The sequence below is a fragment of the Puntigrus tetrazona genome, chromosome 10 (assembly GCF_018831695.1).
Source record: "Puntigrus tetrazona isolate hp1 chromosome 10, ASM1883169v1, whole genome shotgun sequence".
NCBI classification, from domain to species: domain Eukaryota; kingdom Metazoa; phylum Chordata; class Actinopteri; order Cypriniformes; family Cyprinidae; genus Puntigrus; species Puntigrus tetrazona.
The window spans coordinates 16,012,519-16,029,338 of record NC_056708.1 but is presented as its reverse complement, the minus strand read 5'-3'; the positions used below and the strand labels follow the sequence as shown (position 1 = coordinate 16,029,338).

Here is a 16,820-nt window from a genome sequence, read left to right as displayed (position 1 = left end):
ATGTTCACGTAACAAAAAGTGAACCTTAGGGTTTAGTAGATAAATAAATAAATTTATATGCAATGTTTGTGTAATGTTTGTATTACCAAAATGCTGTTCTGGAATCAGAGCTCAAGCTACATAAAACAACTGGGCGGAGATCAGTGCGACAATCATCCAATCATAATCAGCGTCGAAGCAGCCGAGCCCACCGGAAGCGGAAGTTGCTGCAGCCGTGCCTCGCGCCGCTGCTGATGCGCTTAAACTTGTTGCATAACAACAAAAACAACAGCAGCGTCTCACGATGCTCAAATGTCAAATTAGTGTTTCATTGAGAAGGCAAATCAGCATTTGAACGCTATCTTCCGGGCACAGGTCAGTGTGAACGGCGGGTTTCATACATTTCAAGACGTTTGGCGGGCTAATTACGTGATTAGAAGAGAAGCTGGTGATTAGCCCTTTAGCATCCATTTATTTACATCTGTATAGCAAACAGTGTTTCATACAGCTGCAGTTTTGCTTGGTACGGCATTCTAGATATAATTGACTTTATCTCTGAAATTAAGATGAATAATGTGTTTGGCCTTTGAGGTGCGTTAGAATTCTCCAATACAATCCATTTATTAGTGTCTTTTAACATATTTTGTTATTTAGAATATAATTCTGCTTCAAATAATTAATCTACAAGGTGAAAATGCACGTTTCGTTGTGTGTCCTGAATAATGCCAGAATGTTTTATATAAGCAATTTATTATGCGCAAATCATCATGCTTATTCATTTCTGTGCTTTTCTTTGCCTCTTTTTTTTGTTTTTTTTTAGGTATGGCCGTGGACTGATATGAGACCGCGTGAAACACATTATTCTTCCAAAGAGACTGTAAAAGCAGGAACGATTGGATGTTAAGGTTTTTTTAACCTTTACCTGTTCCGCTGATATGTCTAGTGCGTTAATTTAATGGATATTTGTCCGTTATTCCAGGCATAAATGCTAAGTTTTCCCTCTATGCCCATGAAGGCCGTGTTTCAGCGTAGGCTTCAGAAATTGAGGCACTTTAGAGGAGTCCAGCAGTCTGTGTTTAGGTAACTTTGTCACGTTTAAGTAGTCCAGTGTCCACGTTTTGGTCGAGATGGAGTCCTACCTCTTCCCCTTCGACAGCCTGATCTGTATGCTCTTGGGCATCTCCTTCACGGTGTGGTTCACCCTTCTTCTGGTGTTCATCATCGTACCTGCTATCTTCGGTGTGTCCTTCGGGATCCGCAGACTGTATATGAAGTCCCTCATCAAGCTATTTGAGGTGAGTGAGTTGATGTTGAGTACGTCTGTCATGTTACAGTAATTATTAAATTGCTCAACGAGAATATCCGAGGAGCCGTGGAGAGTTACAGAAGGTTCGATGGTCTGTCTGTGTTGCGTTGGTTTTGCAATATAAGTTGGAAAGGTCACTCGGGGAGTTTTGCCCTGTTTTACTACTTAGTTCAGTTTCAGTCAGCACTCTTTCCCCTCACCGAGGATGCCAGAGGCCTAAAATAGAACATAGGTTCACGATTGACTGAATTAGTAAGTCTGGAGGGTCTGGCTGTCGTTTGACTTCGCCTCAATTTATTTTGTGCTGTCACATATTCTTTCATCTTCAAAACTTTATGGACAACATGCATTGTTTCATTTCAGAGTGCTTTTTAAATGGTGAGAATGTGAATACTTCAAGTGCCACCTTTAGTGCATTATAGTCTGTTTCATTAAGCACATGATATGAAATGAAAGTTCTTTTCGTAAGAGGAAATTATTTTTATTTAATACATAGTATGCACACGTTATGTATATATAAATACAAACATGTGCACTTCTGTGTGTGTATATATGTTTGTCTACCCCTCATTGATGTGTTAGGTTAACTGCTGTTCTACAGTTTTTTTTATTTTAAAAGAAAGTGATACATTTATTTAGTAAACGTGCCTTAATCAAGTCACTGTATATACATTTATAAGGTTAGAAAAGAGTTTCAAATAAATTATGTTCTGTTAAACTTTGTTTATAAAAGAATCCTTTGAAAAATGTCTCATGGGTTATGCAAAAATATGGTTTTCAACATTTGTAATAAGAAATTTTTCTTGAATAGCATATTAGAATGATTTCTGAAGGATCATGTGACACCAAAGGAGTAATGCTGCTAAAAATTCATCATCTTCATCATCACAGGAATATATTGAGTTTATAATATATAAACTTTAATGGTTGTTTTAAATTGTAAAAATATTTTCTTCAATTTTTATCATTGAAATGCATATGTTTATCTATCGCAGGACATGTTCACAAACATTTAAAAATGAGACTGATGCCAAAATTAGACAGATGATTTTGCACCAAAATGTTAATTTAGGAATTAATTGAAACAATTCAAAATTTTGTTGGAATAATGCCAATGCTGTTTTTTGCAGTTCTGTTTCAGAAATTGTCATATTGCTTGTTTCCGCCCAGATATTGCAAACAATGGCCTGTTCTTGATGCTTGAGGACTCTTTTTGTGGAACTGACAGCAAGTATCACAGATTTCATTCACTTACACTTTGGATAGACTGACGCAGATCACTCTAATCAAGACCAATGCAAAAGATTTGCATCCTTTGTAATTAATATGCATCAGGAGTAATTTTGTAATCGCATTGTGTTTTTCAAATCGTGAGGTGCCTAAATGTTCCTAATTGTTATAATCATTTGTTAACTTAATGCATGTCGGTAAGAACTCCATGTGTGACGTAAAGTAGATTCTGATGATTTTCTATGGTGCCACTCTCCTCTCATCCATCTGGACTGATGCAGTCACTCTTTCCGACCCTCTCCAGACTCCCTAAGAAACTCCAGATGGCTGTTTTCCAGTGACTAACTTCCCTGTACTCTGCTGTCCTGTGACCCTGAACAGGGGAGCGAGATTTAGTCTGACAAGCAGCTTGACTGTTCACTCTTTCCCTATCCCGACCTTCGCTTATGCATCTCCCTGAGTCACAGCATCATCGGTGCCCACGAGAGTCACTGTTTACTTTGATAGAGCGCGTGGACATCTTTCCACACTCGGTGCTCAGCTGCTGTCCTTGCTTGGCTATTCCACCTTAATGATCCCTAAGGGACGATTCAGATGCAGCAACGGCAACATCAAATGTTGCATACACGTGTACATACATGTGCGGGTATAGATAAACAAAACAAAATAAGGAAAACATTTACAGGGTTACTGCGGGTCTCTAAAAAGTTTTAAAACATTTTAAATTAATTTTAAGCAAATTTGAAGTCAAATAATGTCTGAAATGGTATAACACAAGAGTAAACCTTCAATTTGTAAAACAATCTGTAAAATTAGTTTGAAACCCTCATTAAAAGTTATGGTCTGTATTTAATCAAAACCTACATTTTGTAGTACTTGATTCAAATGATTCAGCTAAAAAAACGTAAAAAAAAAAATAAATAGAATGCATGAAATTTTCTGGATATTATTGTCTTATATTACTGGATAAACTGTATCCGGAATTTAAAATAGTGGACCACCCAAAATATTTGCTAAGTAATAAATTAGATTTTAAACCTATGCAGAAATGCAGGTTCTTTAGCTTGTTAATTTCAGTTTGAACTGATTCTAAGTGCAATAAACTGCATTTATAGGTAAATATCGGGTTGAAGGTTGTTTATTGCTGGTTTCAGATAGGTTAAAAAATTAATGATTAGTGAGTTCTGAATCATTGTCAGATGCTTTGTGAATCACTTTGACCAAATCATTGAAAGGAACTGGTTCAAAAGTTTGTCGAACTGTCAAGGCTGTGGATTTCCGGCGCTTTGGCTGAACTCCAGGGCCCAGCAAGGACACACGGATCAGCCGTTGTGTTCTCCTCCCCAGTGGTGTTTTGTGCGGCCGGCTGTGATTCTGTGGAATTGGCTCCCCAAAGGCTGTTTACCGCTTGAATGTTGTTTGTTTCCCCATCCTCATGACAGCTGCATGAGGTCTCGTGGGGTCTCAGTCCAGCCTGCCTTCGGGGATGCTAAATGAATGTAACACGGTGGAGCAAAAGGGCGATTAAGTGTTTCAATTAAGATATCGTGACTCATGTAATGCAATTCTCTAATGAAATGCATCCATCACCAGAACATGATGAAGTAGTTCAATAAAAATGTTAATATTTAAAATTTGACTATTATTGCTGCTTTGGGGTTTTTATTGCAGTACTATTGTGGGTACACCAGGGTACCGTGCTGAACTATTACAGTTTATGATTTGCTGAACTTGTCTAATTCTCGTTCTGTTTTCAGTGGGCGACCTTAAGAATGGAGCGGGGAGCCAAAGAGAAGAATCAGCATCTCTACAAACCCTACAGCAATGGTAAAAATCACTAAAAAGGTCATTGCCACCGATATCGCATCTTCAACATCATCATAACCCTGCTTTTTTTCCTCCCTCAGGGATTATTGCTAAAGAACCAGTGTCCCTCGAACAGGAGATCCAGGAAATGAGGCGTGGTGGTGCAGAGCCTGAGTTTGACATGTCTGACATCTTCTATTTCTGCCGGCGAGGTGTGGAGAGCATCGTCGATGACGAGGTGACCAAACGCTTCACCGCGGAGGAGCTGGAGTCCTGGAACCTGCTAACTCGAAGCAACTATAACTTCCACCACATCAGCACCAGGCTCACAGCACTCTGGGGGGTGGGAGTACTCATTCGATATGGGTTTCTACTACCACTCAGGTGAGAGAGAGATCTATACATGCTGCATGAATGCTTTGTGGATGGTTATAGTAGTGGGGTTTTTTGTAGTCTTTGCGGTGTGTTCGAGGACAGCTTTTTTTGGTCCAACGCTGCTGGCACGAGGCTACAACAATGACGGCTTTCGTCGCTGCTAGTTGGTTGGCGTCGACTTTTTGTGTCCTGGTCTTTAGCGTAAGATTCCCACATTAGGTCTGAAAGTGGCTGAATCTCTCGTTTGGTCTACGATGCCCAGTAGTTTGCAGTAACTTATGAACTTAGCACACGTATAACGCCCAGTGTTCAAAAATAATGCAGTGCGAAAAAAAGCTAGAACTATGGGCCGATTCCAAAACATAAAAACTGACGTAGGTCAGCGGTTTTAAACTGTCAGCAATTTTAAACCATCAGCAGCTTTAAGGCTTTCAGGTGCCAAATGCAAAGTGCTCAAGGTTAAACTGACATTTTTTTTATTCAAAAGAACGATGCTGAAGAAATGTGCAAGTCACCTGAGGCTGGTCACAGTCTTCACTAGCCCAGGACATTTACTCTAATGCGGACACGGTGTTTGTGCAGTGATTATGCTAAGCAGCGTCATTGATAGGTTTTGCTTTTAAAATTTGCTGTGTTGCTCTTAAACAGGGTCACGCTTGCTTTCACCGGTGTCGGTCTTCTAGTGGTTCTGACGTCAATCGTTGGCCTGTTTCCAAATGGAAGGTACGTCTTGGTAGACTTCTGAAGGTTTAACCTCTGAAGCTGTTGATGTTAAAACGTTAATATTACATCATAGGAATGTGTGTTATTAACACTCATTTCTCTAATTAGAATAAAGAATTATCTCAGCGACAAGGTTCATCTGATGTGTTACCGTATCTGTGTGAGAGCCCTCACAGCCATCATCACCTACCATGACAGGTACAGACACATAAACACTAGCATATGCCAATACTAAACACAATTCAAAATCTCTATGCCTGGTTTTACGTTCTGTATGAAATTACTTTTATTTGTTTTTTTTTTTCTTCAAGTGAGAATAAACCCAAAAACGGAGGAATCTGCGTGGCCAATCACACCTCCCCTATCGACGTCATCATTCTGGCCAGTGACGGATGCTATGCTATGGTAGTGTGACGTTTGTGTTGATGATTCAGGTTCGGTGTTGATATTGAATGCGTTACGCGTGAACTCTGGGTCTGTCTTGGTCAGGTGGGTCAGGTCCATGGTGGTCTGATGGGGGTCATTCAGAGGGCGATGGTGAAGGCCTGTCCTCACATCTGGTTTGAGAGGTCTGAAGTGAAGGACCGAAACCTAGTGGCCAAACGGTAACATTGCGGTTCCCACACATATACAGTATATCCAACACCTCCGAGATTGACTTGCCGTTATAATTTGAACAAGTCACAATTAAACTGATGTTATTTTTTTAGATTAAGTGACCATGTTGCAGACACAAGCAAACTGCCAATCCTCATATTTCCAGAGGGTGAGCGTTTAAACTCCTGCTTCTATTACCATTTCGCACTGAAGTATACGAATATATGTGGATTAAATGTTTTGTCATTTCTAAAGGTACTTGTATTAACAACACTTCAGTCATGATGTTCAAGAAGGGAAGCTTTGAGATCGGCTGCACTGTTTACCCTGTGGCCATAAAGGTTAGAACAGCCTCCTTTATTGTTATGTGCTGGGTTTGTTGTTTATAAATTATTTCATACTGTTTTTGCTGTTATCTTGACAGTATGACCCTCGTTTTGGTGATGCGTTCTGGAACAGCAGCAAGTTTGGGATGGTGAACTACCTGCTGCACATGATGAGCAGTTGGGCCATTGTGTGTAGCGTCTGGTACCTTCCACCAATGAGCCGCATGGTGAGTGGAGAAGCTGCGAAAGAGATATATGTATCGCTATATACACGCACTGCTTTTTAGAAGCTTAGGGCCGGAAGGATTTTTTTAGTAAATGTATACAATCAGATTCGAAGTTATGTCCTGCAGGTGGACAGGGTTTTTAAACGGGGTTAAAAAAAATTTAAAAAGAAGAAATAAATATTGAGTGGCGAATTGGCATATTGGATTGATTTGTGAAAGACCATTAGACAGTGAAGACTGCAGTAATAATACTGGAATAAATATTATTGTTAAAAAAAAACTATTTATAATAGTGCTGTCATATGATTTAATTTTGAAATATCCAAAATAAAGTTTACATGATGTGTATATATATATATATATATACACACACATACATATATATATACACACATATATATATATATATATATATATATATATATATATATATATATATATATATATATATATATACACACATATATATATATATATATATATATATATATATATATATACACACATATATATATATATATATATATATATATATATATATATATATATATATATATATATATTATTATTATTAATATTTTTTTTTTTTATTGCTTTTAAAAGACTGATTATTTTGGATTGTAACAATATTTCACAATTTTAGAGTTTTTACTATATTTACTGTATTAAATAAATGCAACCTTGCTACGCTTTCTTTTTTTTAAAAACTTTGAGGGTATTTTTGAGCTTTTTGGTCATTCATTCATTCATTTATAAGTTTTAAATTTCATATTTTCCCAGGAAGAGGAGGACGCTGTGCAGTTTGCAAACAGAGTCAAAGCAGCCATTGCTAGAAAGGGAGGACTGGCAGACTTGTTATGGTGAGTTTCTGTCTTAGAGTGTCAAACACACAAGTGACGGAAGTGAAAAAGGACGTGGATAGGTATTTTGATATAAAATGAAGCTCAAAGCTTTTGTGCTTTGCATGTTCACAGGGACGGTGGTTTAAAACGAGGGAAAGTCAAAGAAGTTTTTAAGGAGGAGCAGCAGAAACTTTACAGCAAGGTTTTAGTGGGCAGCAGCGAAGACCGCAGTCGCTCTTGAGGGGATGCAGCGGTCTACTTCACTTTACACATGCTGCTTGGTGCTGACGGTGAGAGCCTGGTCCCTCAGCTAATGCAGTGCGGCCCTAGACTGGCTCCTTCCTGAACCCGCTCAGACTGAACCGTAGAACTGAAATGAAGTCATTGCGAGTCGGTGGGAAAACTGTGTTGCCAGATCCTCGACTCACTGCTGCGCCTCAGGAGCTTTTGCATCGTTGCACGAAAGTGTCTGTGGCATTCAATTCCTGGGCTGACTATGATTTCAGTTTGGAGTGAGAGTTACACATGGCATATTTGAGTGATTTTTATTTTTTAGTTTTTGGTTCGTCCTTCACGGTCTGTTACACTTCTGAATATTTGTGCTGTTACTATAATGCATGATGTCCCAGGAAAAGAATGAATGGAAGAGTTTGAAGTGATTTATTTAAGCTTGTATATAAAAAAAAAAAATCGGAGAAAAAGTTGAAAGGATTGTGTGCGTAGAACTTTAGTGTTTGTAGAACCACAAAGAACAATATCTGTCACGTGTTTAGCTGCTCGGCGTTCATCTCCTCATGGCAGCGTCTCTAGTGTGCCGTTTGTTCTTTTTTAATAAAACGTTTTTTTTAAAACATCGAGTTAATTTCTGCTTTTTAATCCATACATCAATCTTACATTTTATCCATGTACTGCCCGATAAGATAACTGCGTTACGTATATGTCGTAACTTAATTGTAAAGTATTTTACAACCTTCCCTCCTTTAGTTATCGCGCGAAAACGGTTTACAAAAGACATTTTATTTTGGTGGTACTTTTTTAAAGGTATCTTCGCGGCTTGATTGCATTTACCATTTAATCAGCCGAGAACATCATGTGCGGATGTTTAAGGGTGGTGCTGTCTCCATATCTCTAAGCTACAGGAGAACTTTAAAAATACACCACAAACACGACCCCTTTAGTCTCACCGGCACGGAGTAAACACAGACCAGTTTTGTTGTTCTGAAAGGGCATTGAAATTGAAGGCTTGTGGCAGACGGATGACATTTCGGCTGAATTTGACAGGTCCACCACCATGGGGGTTTGGTATCTGCGGAGGAAGAGACTTCGAGAAGACCCTGGCTGTCTCAAAGGTGAGTCGAAGATATCTGGCCCGCGTTTTCTCACGTACAAAATACGCAGTGCGTTCGGCGTAAGGCGCCGTTGATTTCTGGCGTGTTAAGGAGCTGTGAGGACTTACCACACAGTGTTTTGTCAGGTTTATGAAGATAGCCGGGCAGGTGTTGCTGGACTGCAGGTGGGAGACATCATTTTGGAGATTAATGGTCAGGATACTGGAGCCATGTTGAATATGGAGGCTCGGAGTAAAATTAAGACCTCTAAACATCAGCTGTTGCTTCTAATTGAAAGGTGGTACAATTAAAAATAAAATATGGCTTTGCTTGCTTTTATATGATATGTGGTTTCGAAACTAAATGATTCATTCTTTACAGGTTCACCACATATTTCATCCCTAAATTACAATTAAAAAAAGTATTTTAGGGACGAGGAGCTTGTTTTTAATGCGTTATTCTCACAAGAATTTTTTCTTCCCCAAAACTGATTACAGTCATTTAAAATTACTCTCCTAAGTGTAATTTGCTGAAAAATATAACAATTTTTTTTAATTTCATTTTTTTTAAATGTTAGTGTTTTTGTATGTTTTTGTCCTCATTTTTAAGTCGCTTTAGATAAGTGTCAGCTAAATGACAAAATTTAAATGTAAATTAATAAATGTAAAAATTAATCACTCATAATTACAATGAGCATTAAGAATAAAGACATTTTTAATAAAATAAAAATTAAAAATGCTGTTTTAAAAAATTAAAATATTATATATATATATATATATATATATATATATATATATATATATATATATATATATATATTATTATTATTATTATTATTATTATTTATTATTATTTTATTTTTTTTTTACCCTTGAACCCTTGCTAATGTTCCTCTTATTAAAAAAAAAAATCTGAATATTTAAACATCCCGTTTTAAAAAAATGTATTCAAAAAATATTTTTCTTGGTTATACAAAATCGTTATGGGAACATTTCATTTTGAATGTTCTGTGAACATTCTGAAATTAGTAACAATTTAAAATTGTTCAATTTAATTGTTAAAAGAAAATAGAAAATAATTTGTTTGTCCATAATTTGTAAATATTAAAACCAGATAACTTTATGAACTTTTATTCTATGAATAGTTATGTAAAAAATATGTATTTATAATTTAATATAATATAATATCTGTTGAGGTGAGTGAATGTTTGCAAATGCGTGTGATGCTTTTTCACTGAAACCTAGAATAGCCAATTTTTTTTATCTTACAGACCTGCAAAAACAGACGTCATACAGCAACACCGTGTTCAAAGACTTCCTGTTAATTCGGTTAGTTATTCACACAGTTAACAGGCCAGCTCTTTGTGAACGTAACGTTAATGTTAAACATCGCTACCGGGAAGGCCCTTTCAGCATTGAGCTTGAATAAAACTATTGAGAAAGCTTTGGTGTATTGAAACTTCCTGCTGTCCTCCTTCAACCCAGGAGCCCTCGGTCCGGCCAAAGCAAACCCGTGAGTCCGGACAGGGCCAGTCCGAGAGGTCAGTGCACCAGAACCACACTGAGAAGATTTCAACAACATCACACATGTTTCTCATTGTTCATGTGTTCAGCAGCTCTCACAGCTTCAGAGCCCCACAGGAGAGAAACAGGCCAGAGCAGCTGAAGCAACACAATAAGGTTGGGAACATGCAAGTACTACATTTTCATTGTAATATGTTTGGCCTGAAGTCAACGTTTGTACATTTAGTTCAAAGGCGTGAAATTGAAGGTTTTTTTTTTAATGCTTTGCTGCCATCATGTGGTTCAGTAACAAACCAAGCCTAATCTGAAGAAATCATTTTAATTCTTTGTTTTATTGGCAGTATTAAGTAACAATGTACTATTTTTTTCATATATATATATATATATATATATATATATATATATATATATATATATATATATATAGATATAGATATTAGTTTTACATTTTTTCTTTACATTTTCATTTATTTTTGCAACTGAATTGTTTTTTAGTTTACTTTTTAGTTTGAGTTTATTAATTGTTTTGTTCCAAAGTTGCTTTGGTAACTAGCTAAAATAGGTGTTTTGTTTTAGTTAATGTTTATTTTCTTTCCATGTAATAATTTTTTAACCCTGTTTATTGGTTGCAGGAGTCCACCGCAGGATGTAACTCTGAATCTGATTGTATCCAAACAGTCTCATGTGAATCACAGACTACCACGAAAAAGTACTAATGTGCTACTTAATGCATACTTCACATTATCTGCATACTATTTTAAAAATATCCATACTTTGTAGTGGCTCACATACTATTTTTAATAATATGCAGTATACATTTTCATTTACAGTAGTAGTTTTTTTTCCCCATTTAATATTTTTTTTTTATGGAAATCTTGATACAAATGACAGTAAAAAAAAAAATATTTTAGGGACCAGGGGCTTGTTTTTAATGCATTATAAGAACATTTTTCCCCAAAACTCTGATTACAAGAATCTTTAAAATTTGCAGAGACCAAAAAAAAAAATTCCAATAAAATATTATATATATATATATATATATATATATATATATATATATATATATATATTATTTATATTATTATTACAAAATTCCATTAAAATGTTTTTTTTTTTTTTTTGGCGCTTTGATAAAAGTGTCTGCTAAAACATGTTTAAAGACTTGCAAAATTGTTTAATTTTGAATGTTCTGTGAATATTCTGAAATAAGTAGTAACATTTTAAAATTGTTAAAACAAAATTCCAAACTAAAATATGGAAAGAAAAAGAATATATATATATATATATGTATATGTGTGTGTGTGTGTATATATGTGTGTGTGTAATTATTTTTGTGGAAATCTTGATACAAAGATACAAAGAAGTATTTATTTAAATTGTTTTGTAACCTTATAAATCTTATTTTAATCAGTTTTTTTCTATCTTTGCTGAATGAAATGATTAATTTTTTCAAAGCATAGCTCTTGTCATTGTGTCCCATACCTGCCGAAATCCCATTTCCTGTTTGGCTCTTTGCTCAGGGTGAGTTTTAATTATCCAGTGTGGAGCTACGGCCCAGTCGATCCTGAAGATCTGATGAGAATCAAGAGAAGGCAAGTTCAACCTCAGCAGCCCAGACAGTCCAACACTTTCAGAATACTACAGGAGGGACTAGCACGTGAGAGTTTCATTTAACTGCCTTTCTTGTATTCAAACCTCTTGAATAAAGCGTCAGAATGCCTAAAAACGCACATGAACTGCACAGGAACATCGCTGCCACCTGGAGCGGTCCAGCGGAGTCAAAGGTTTCGTTCTTGTGAGAGATGCGGTTACATCATTGTGTAAGAATCCTTCAATTAAGCTCCTATTAGATACAGAGAAAGGAAGGAAAGTGATAGTGTTTCTGAGCTAAACGTTCAGTTGTCTGCGTGTCTTCTGCAGGACTCAGGTGGTGAAGATCAGAGAGAGACGCTACAGACACGTGGAGTGCTATACCTGCAGGGACTGTGGCTTTAGTCTCATGGAGCGAGGACATTTCTGTGTGGATGACGAGCTGTACTGTGGGAAATGCCAGACAGCCAAAAGGGAAAATAAATAAAATCATATGTTTCTAGACATTTAGGAAACATGTCATGTTAGTGTGCCGATTCCTGGACAGAATTGCGGTACCCTTTTCAACCGTTAGCTGGTGACATTACATAATGCACTATTCATGTGTATTAAACACTCACAGCTTCATGTTATGTTTACTTAGTTTATCTGAAAAATAATGCTATAGCAAGTGTTGGAGTTGTGTACGTGTCCATCGGGTGCCAGGCTTTGTCAGCCTGGTGAGAACGGAATGTTAGAGTTGAATGTTGACAGTTATGCACCTGTGGCCCTTTTAGTTTCACTTGGATTCTTGGTCATAACATGGCCTCCGTATAATACTGATAGGGGCACCAGAAGAATCTGAAGGAGTGAAGATTCTGACGCACAAGAAATGTGGCCAATTGTTTTCATTTATCGTGTCTTGTCTTTTCCTCTATAAATAAAGCAACTTGTGACCTGAGCTTCGGAGGCAAAAGGGAGGTTAAGGAGAAACCTGCTTCTCTCCCGCTTGCAACCGACAGCGCAATCCTTGCAAGCTAAAAATCCAAAAACTTGTCTTGTGTTTTATTTCGCTTTGAGTTGATCCTTCCTGGTAAAGAGCCGTTTGAGTGAAATGGTCTTTCGAGCCGGATCCCAACAGGACAGAGCGGAGGAGGAGAGGACGAAGAGGAGCTGAGAGATAGTCTCTGGCGCCAGAGCCAGGCAATAGCTGCCTGACAAAATCCACCCGCGTGAATTCGAGGGGGGTCGGTGAATCTTCGTCTGGAAAAATCTACTTCTCCGGGCTGTCTGACGGGAGCCGTTGGAAGGACAACTCAACGCACTGATCAGGTGATATACCGGTGTTTTGTTTTTTTTATGGACGTGTATGTGAAGTATGTGTATGTGACTGCAGTATAATAGGTACCGGCTCGAGCGTGCCCGGTGATTTGCCTGTTAAGGTGAAGGATCTGTATCGACTCTGGAAGCACAGTAATCTCGACAGAAGAATCTGTCGACCAATTGTCTAGGACATTGGTTTGTCGACAAAATTGTTCTAAGCGCGCAGAGTATGAATGGTATGAATGTGTTGTATGAATGTCATTGTGAATCACTAGGATTTACGGTGAATAAGGGGGTTGTTGTTTAGGAATAACACAACTGATATTTCTCCCCACTAGAAAGGGAGTTGTGTTATTCAAACATAAAAATTATATTGGGTTTGAGTCAAAATTGAAAAGTTGGTTTGTTCAGACGGCTGTATCCGCAGACAAATTAGTGTCTGTAGAAGCTTGGTGCAGTGGACGATCTGATCAGACGTGTGACTAATCGTTGACTCTTACCAAAAGCAAATATGGGCGCAGGAAATAGTAAATTGACGGGAGATCCAAAGTTTATGCATACATATTCGGCAGACAGTGTTCGATATCTCAATGAGTGGAATAAAAAATATGATTTCAGTGGTAAATTAGTCAAGAGGGACTGCGCTCTCTTAATAAACAAAATAAAGGTTGATTTATCCTTAGCCAAGGGAAAAAAGGGTGATCTGTTGAAACTTCAATTGATTGAAGCGACGAAGTGGCAAGAGCAGGCTGATAAAAGACAGGCGAAAGTCGAAGAGAAAAAAAGACAGAAACAAGAAAGATTGGTTGCAGTGCAGAAAGAAGAAGAGCATAAAAAAGACCCCTTGAACTCCTCACACCTTTCATCAGATTCAGATTTTGTTTTTCCAGCCATCCAAGTGGCTAATCCACATTACGGTGTAGAGGACGATCGCAATAGATACCTTAATGCGTATCGCCCATGGTCAGACCAAGAACTTAAAGAGGCAGCAAATGCACTTGGTCCACTTGAAAATATCGCTGCATGGTTAGAGAATTTTCACCAACTGATACGTACGTATCATTTAAATGGCCAAGAGGTTGATAGAGTTGCGAGATTGGCCCTTAAATACAAATATGGCCAAGTTAGGGGTGATTTCACGGGTCTAGATGAGAATAATGATCCGTTAGCTCATGATGCAGGGACATTGCGAGAGGCAGTAGAACAGTTGACAGAAAGAATTCGAAACACCCTTGGAACACGCCCAGATTACTCTTATATATCCCAGTGTAAACAGAAAGATGGAGAAGATGTACATGAATACAGAGCACGTCTGGAAGAAGTTTTTAGGGTTAACAGTGGGGTTCAGTATAGTGCTGATGAGGCTGGTGCATACCAACAGCAATTAAAACAAGCACTCCTTTTAGGATTCAATCCCCAGTTGGCAGACTACATCAAAAAATATAATATAAACTGGTCCACCAACTCAATAACTAGCATAATGAATTATGCCAGACATGGACAGGGATTGTTGAAAAAGAAAAAAGAAAAAGCAGACAGGGCCCATACTTTCGCTGCACTCACTGCCCTCTCCCGGGGCGGGGCCTCACTTGGTGCAGACCCTTTCTACCAAGCTAATCGGAGAGGGAGGGGGAGGAAAGCAGCACGTGGTCGAGGTAGAGAGAGAGAGTTGTCGAGACAGGTACGCGTTGACAGAGAATATGATAGGTGTTTTAAGTGCCACAAGGAAGGCCATTATATCCGAGACTGCCCAGAACTGCTAAAGCCCAGAACACAGGGTAGAAGCCCCGATGAAAGCTACAGACCAGCCCCATATAATGATCAATTATGACTAGGCGAGACCAATAATGACCCCATAGATGACCCAGAAGATGACTCCGATCAAGGCGAGGCTGATAATGACCCCAAAACTGACCTAGACTTGCAGAGCAGTATCGAGGCCTTTTTAGCTTTGTCAAGAAGCACTCGCTTACCCGAACGAGAACTAATAGTGAATGGAACCCGAGTAAAATTTCTCTGTGACTCTGGGGCAGACAGAACAGTATTACATGACATAATTCCAGGATTGCAGCCTAGCTCTAAAAAAAAAATATATGTGAAATCAGCCAATGGGCTGGTTACAGAGAATAAGTTTTCTCAACCAACCACCATTAACGATCCAAAAACGGGTCTCCGCACAGACACAGAAGTAGTGTTATGTCCAGGTTGTCCAGTAAACCTCCTGGGTAGGGATCTTATGTCCCCACTTCAAATCTCCATACACCCGCTGAAAACAGGCATGGTTGCCATAGGGAAGGATGAGGAAGTGCCCACATACCCAGTGCAGTGTTTAAAAGAGCCCAACTACTACTGGTCTTTAGATTTTCCTGATCAAGATCCAGGGAGGATAGGAAAAAATCTACTAGATTTGTTACCAGAACCAACACCCTTAAAGACAGAAGTTAAAACTGAAAGTGACCTGCATGTGACTATGTATTACAAGCGAGACCCAGGGCCCGACCCAGCCTACTCAGAAAGATTTTCTAGGCTAGGCCCTCAGCATGTGACATTGAGCACAGTATACACAGACAGAAAAGGAAATGCTGTATGCTCTGTGAAACTTTACAGCGAGGCACAGCGACTTTTTGAAGGTCAAGGCAGACCGCCACATGTATCTTTGTCTAAAACAGATAAGATGAAGTGGGAAGTGTTGCCAAAACTGATAGAGCAAGGAGAGCTAGACAGGTGGTCAGACAATGGGGATGGGTGGAAAGTGAATGAGAGGCGCTCTCTCTATTCCAAAACAGTGAACTGGGTGTGTACACTTACCCCCAGAGCCCATTTGACTGAAGAAACAGCATGACGTTGAGATAGATCCCTTTCTCAATGCAGTGCCAGAAAAATTTTGGTCAAGAGGGAAGGCAGACGTAGGGTTAATGACAACAGCATCACCTGTGGTTATAAAGCCAAAAACAAACTATAGGCCCCGCATAAAGCAGTATCCCCTTAAGCCAGATGCACAGGAAGGCATAAAACCAGTTATTGAAGAAATGATTAAGGCAGGTTAAGGAAAACAATGGAACAGACAGGCAGAAATTGGGTTGAATGTTAGACGTTGGTCAAAATGTATATGAGAATAACGCCCACTGACAAAGGGCTAACACCTTTTGAAATACTGCATGGTAGACCGTTCAACAAGAAGATGTTGTGAGTGCAAATGATCTGCCAGCCGTTCCTCTGTCTTCACAGGAAACCCGAGTGAAACCTGGAGATACCATCCTGATCAAAGCTGTAAAGAGGAAAATCTGGACCTCGCCCAAGTGGGAAGGACCTTTCACCGTGGTGCTGACTACCCCAACTGCCTTGAAGATCGCTGAGAGATCTACGTGGATTCATCAGAGCCACTGTAAAAAGGTCACAGAGTTTCCTGCCTAAAACGACGAGTACGGGTGTGAAGTCCGGTTACAAAGGGTGGTGAAGGCAATAGGCCTCGCTGGTCTCAACCCGGTGAAGAAACCAACAGAGCCCTACTCATTTTTAGCATGGCGTGGAATGAGATCACCTTTGTGGCAGTAGCAGTCCTGGTGGGAGTCCTGCTGTGGATGGATGCGGAGGAGAGAGAGACGATTGAAGAGGAACGGAAACGAATTGAATTTCGACTGGTTCACAGAACTAAAAACTCATTTT

The 16,820-nt window shown here is 38.7% G+C and overlaps 2 protein-coding genes across 7 annotated transcripts; both read left to right on the top strand.

Annotated features, from left to right (window-relative positions):
* The first annotated feature begins 198 nt into the window (after positions 1–198).
* Positions 199–8,262, top strand: gpat4 (glycerol-3-phosphate acyltransferase 4). The gene is made up of 13 exons (XM_043250688.1): positions 199–354; positions 800–1,274; positions 4,273–4,342; positions 4,423–4,705; positions 5,345–5,419; positions 5,528–5,617; positions 5,731–5,824; positions 5,909–6,024; positions 6,130–6,185; positions 6,272–6,357; positions 6,441–6,569; positions 7,350–7,429; positions 7,544–8,262. The coding sequence occupies exons 2-13, from the start codon at positions 1,107–1,109 to the stop codon at positions 7,650–7,652; spliced, it is 1,356 nt and encodes a 451-aa protein (XP_043106623.1). The 5' UTR covers positions 199–354; positions 800–1,106; the 3' UTR covers positions 7,653–8,262.
* On the top strand, positions 7,565–12,663 carry LOC122352931 (PDZ and LIM domain protein 1-like). Of its 6 annotated transcripts, none has more exons than XM_043250691.1 (10): positions 7,565–7,701; positions 8,693–8,760; positions 8,886–9,037; positions 10,010–10,067; positions 10,224–10,279; positions 10,355–10,418; positions 10,895–10,971; positions 11,783–11,919; positions 12,007–12,082; positions 12,183–12,663. In XM_043250691.1, the coding sequence occupies exons 1-10, from the start codon at positions 7,683–7,685 to the stop codon at positions 12,337–12,339; spliced, it is 864 nt and encodes a 287-aa protein (XP_043106626.1). In that variant the 5' UTR covers positions 7,565–7,682; the 3' UTR covers positions 12,340–12,663. The 6 variants fall into 6 exon arrangements, with proteins under 6 accessions (XP_043106626.1, XP_043106625.1, XP_043106624.1 ...); XM_043250690.1 differs by having other exon boundaries at positions 10,352–10,418; XM_043250689.1 differs by having other exon boundaries at positions 10,224–10,418.
* The last annotated feature ends 4,157 nt before the right edge of the window (positions 12,664–16,820 follow it).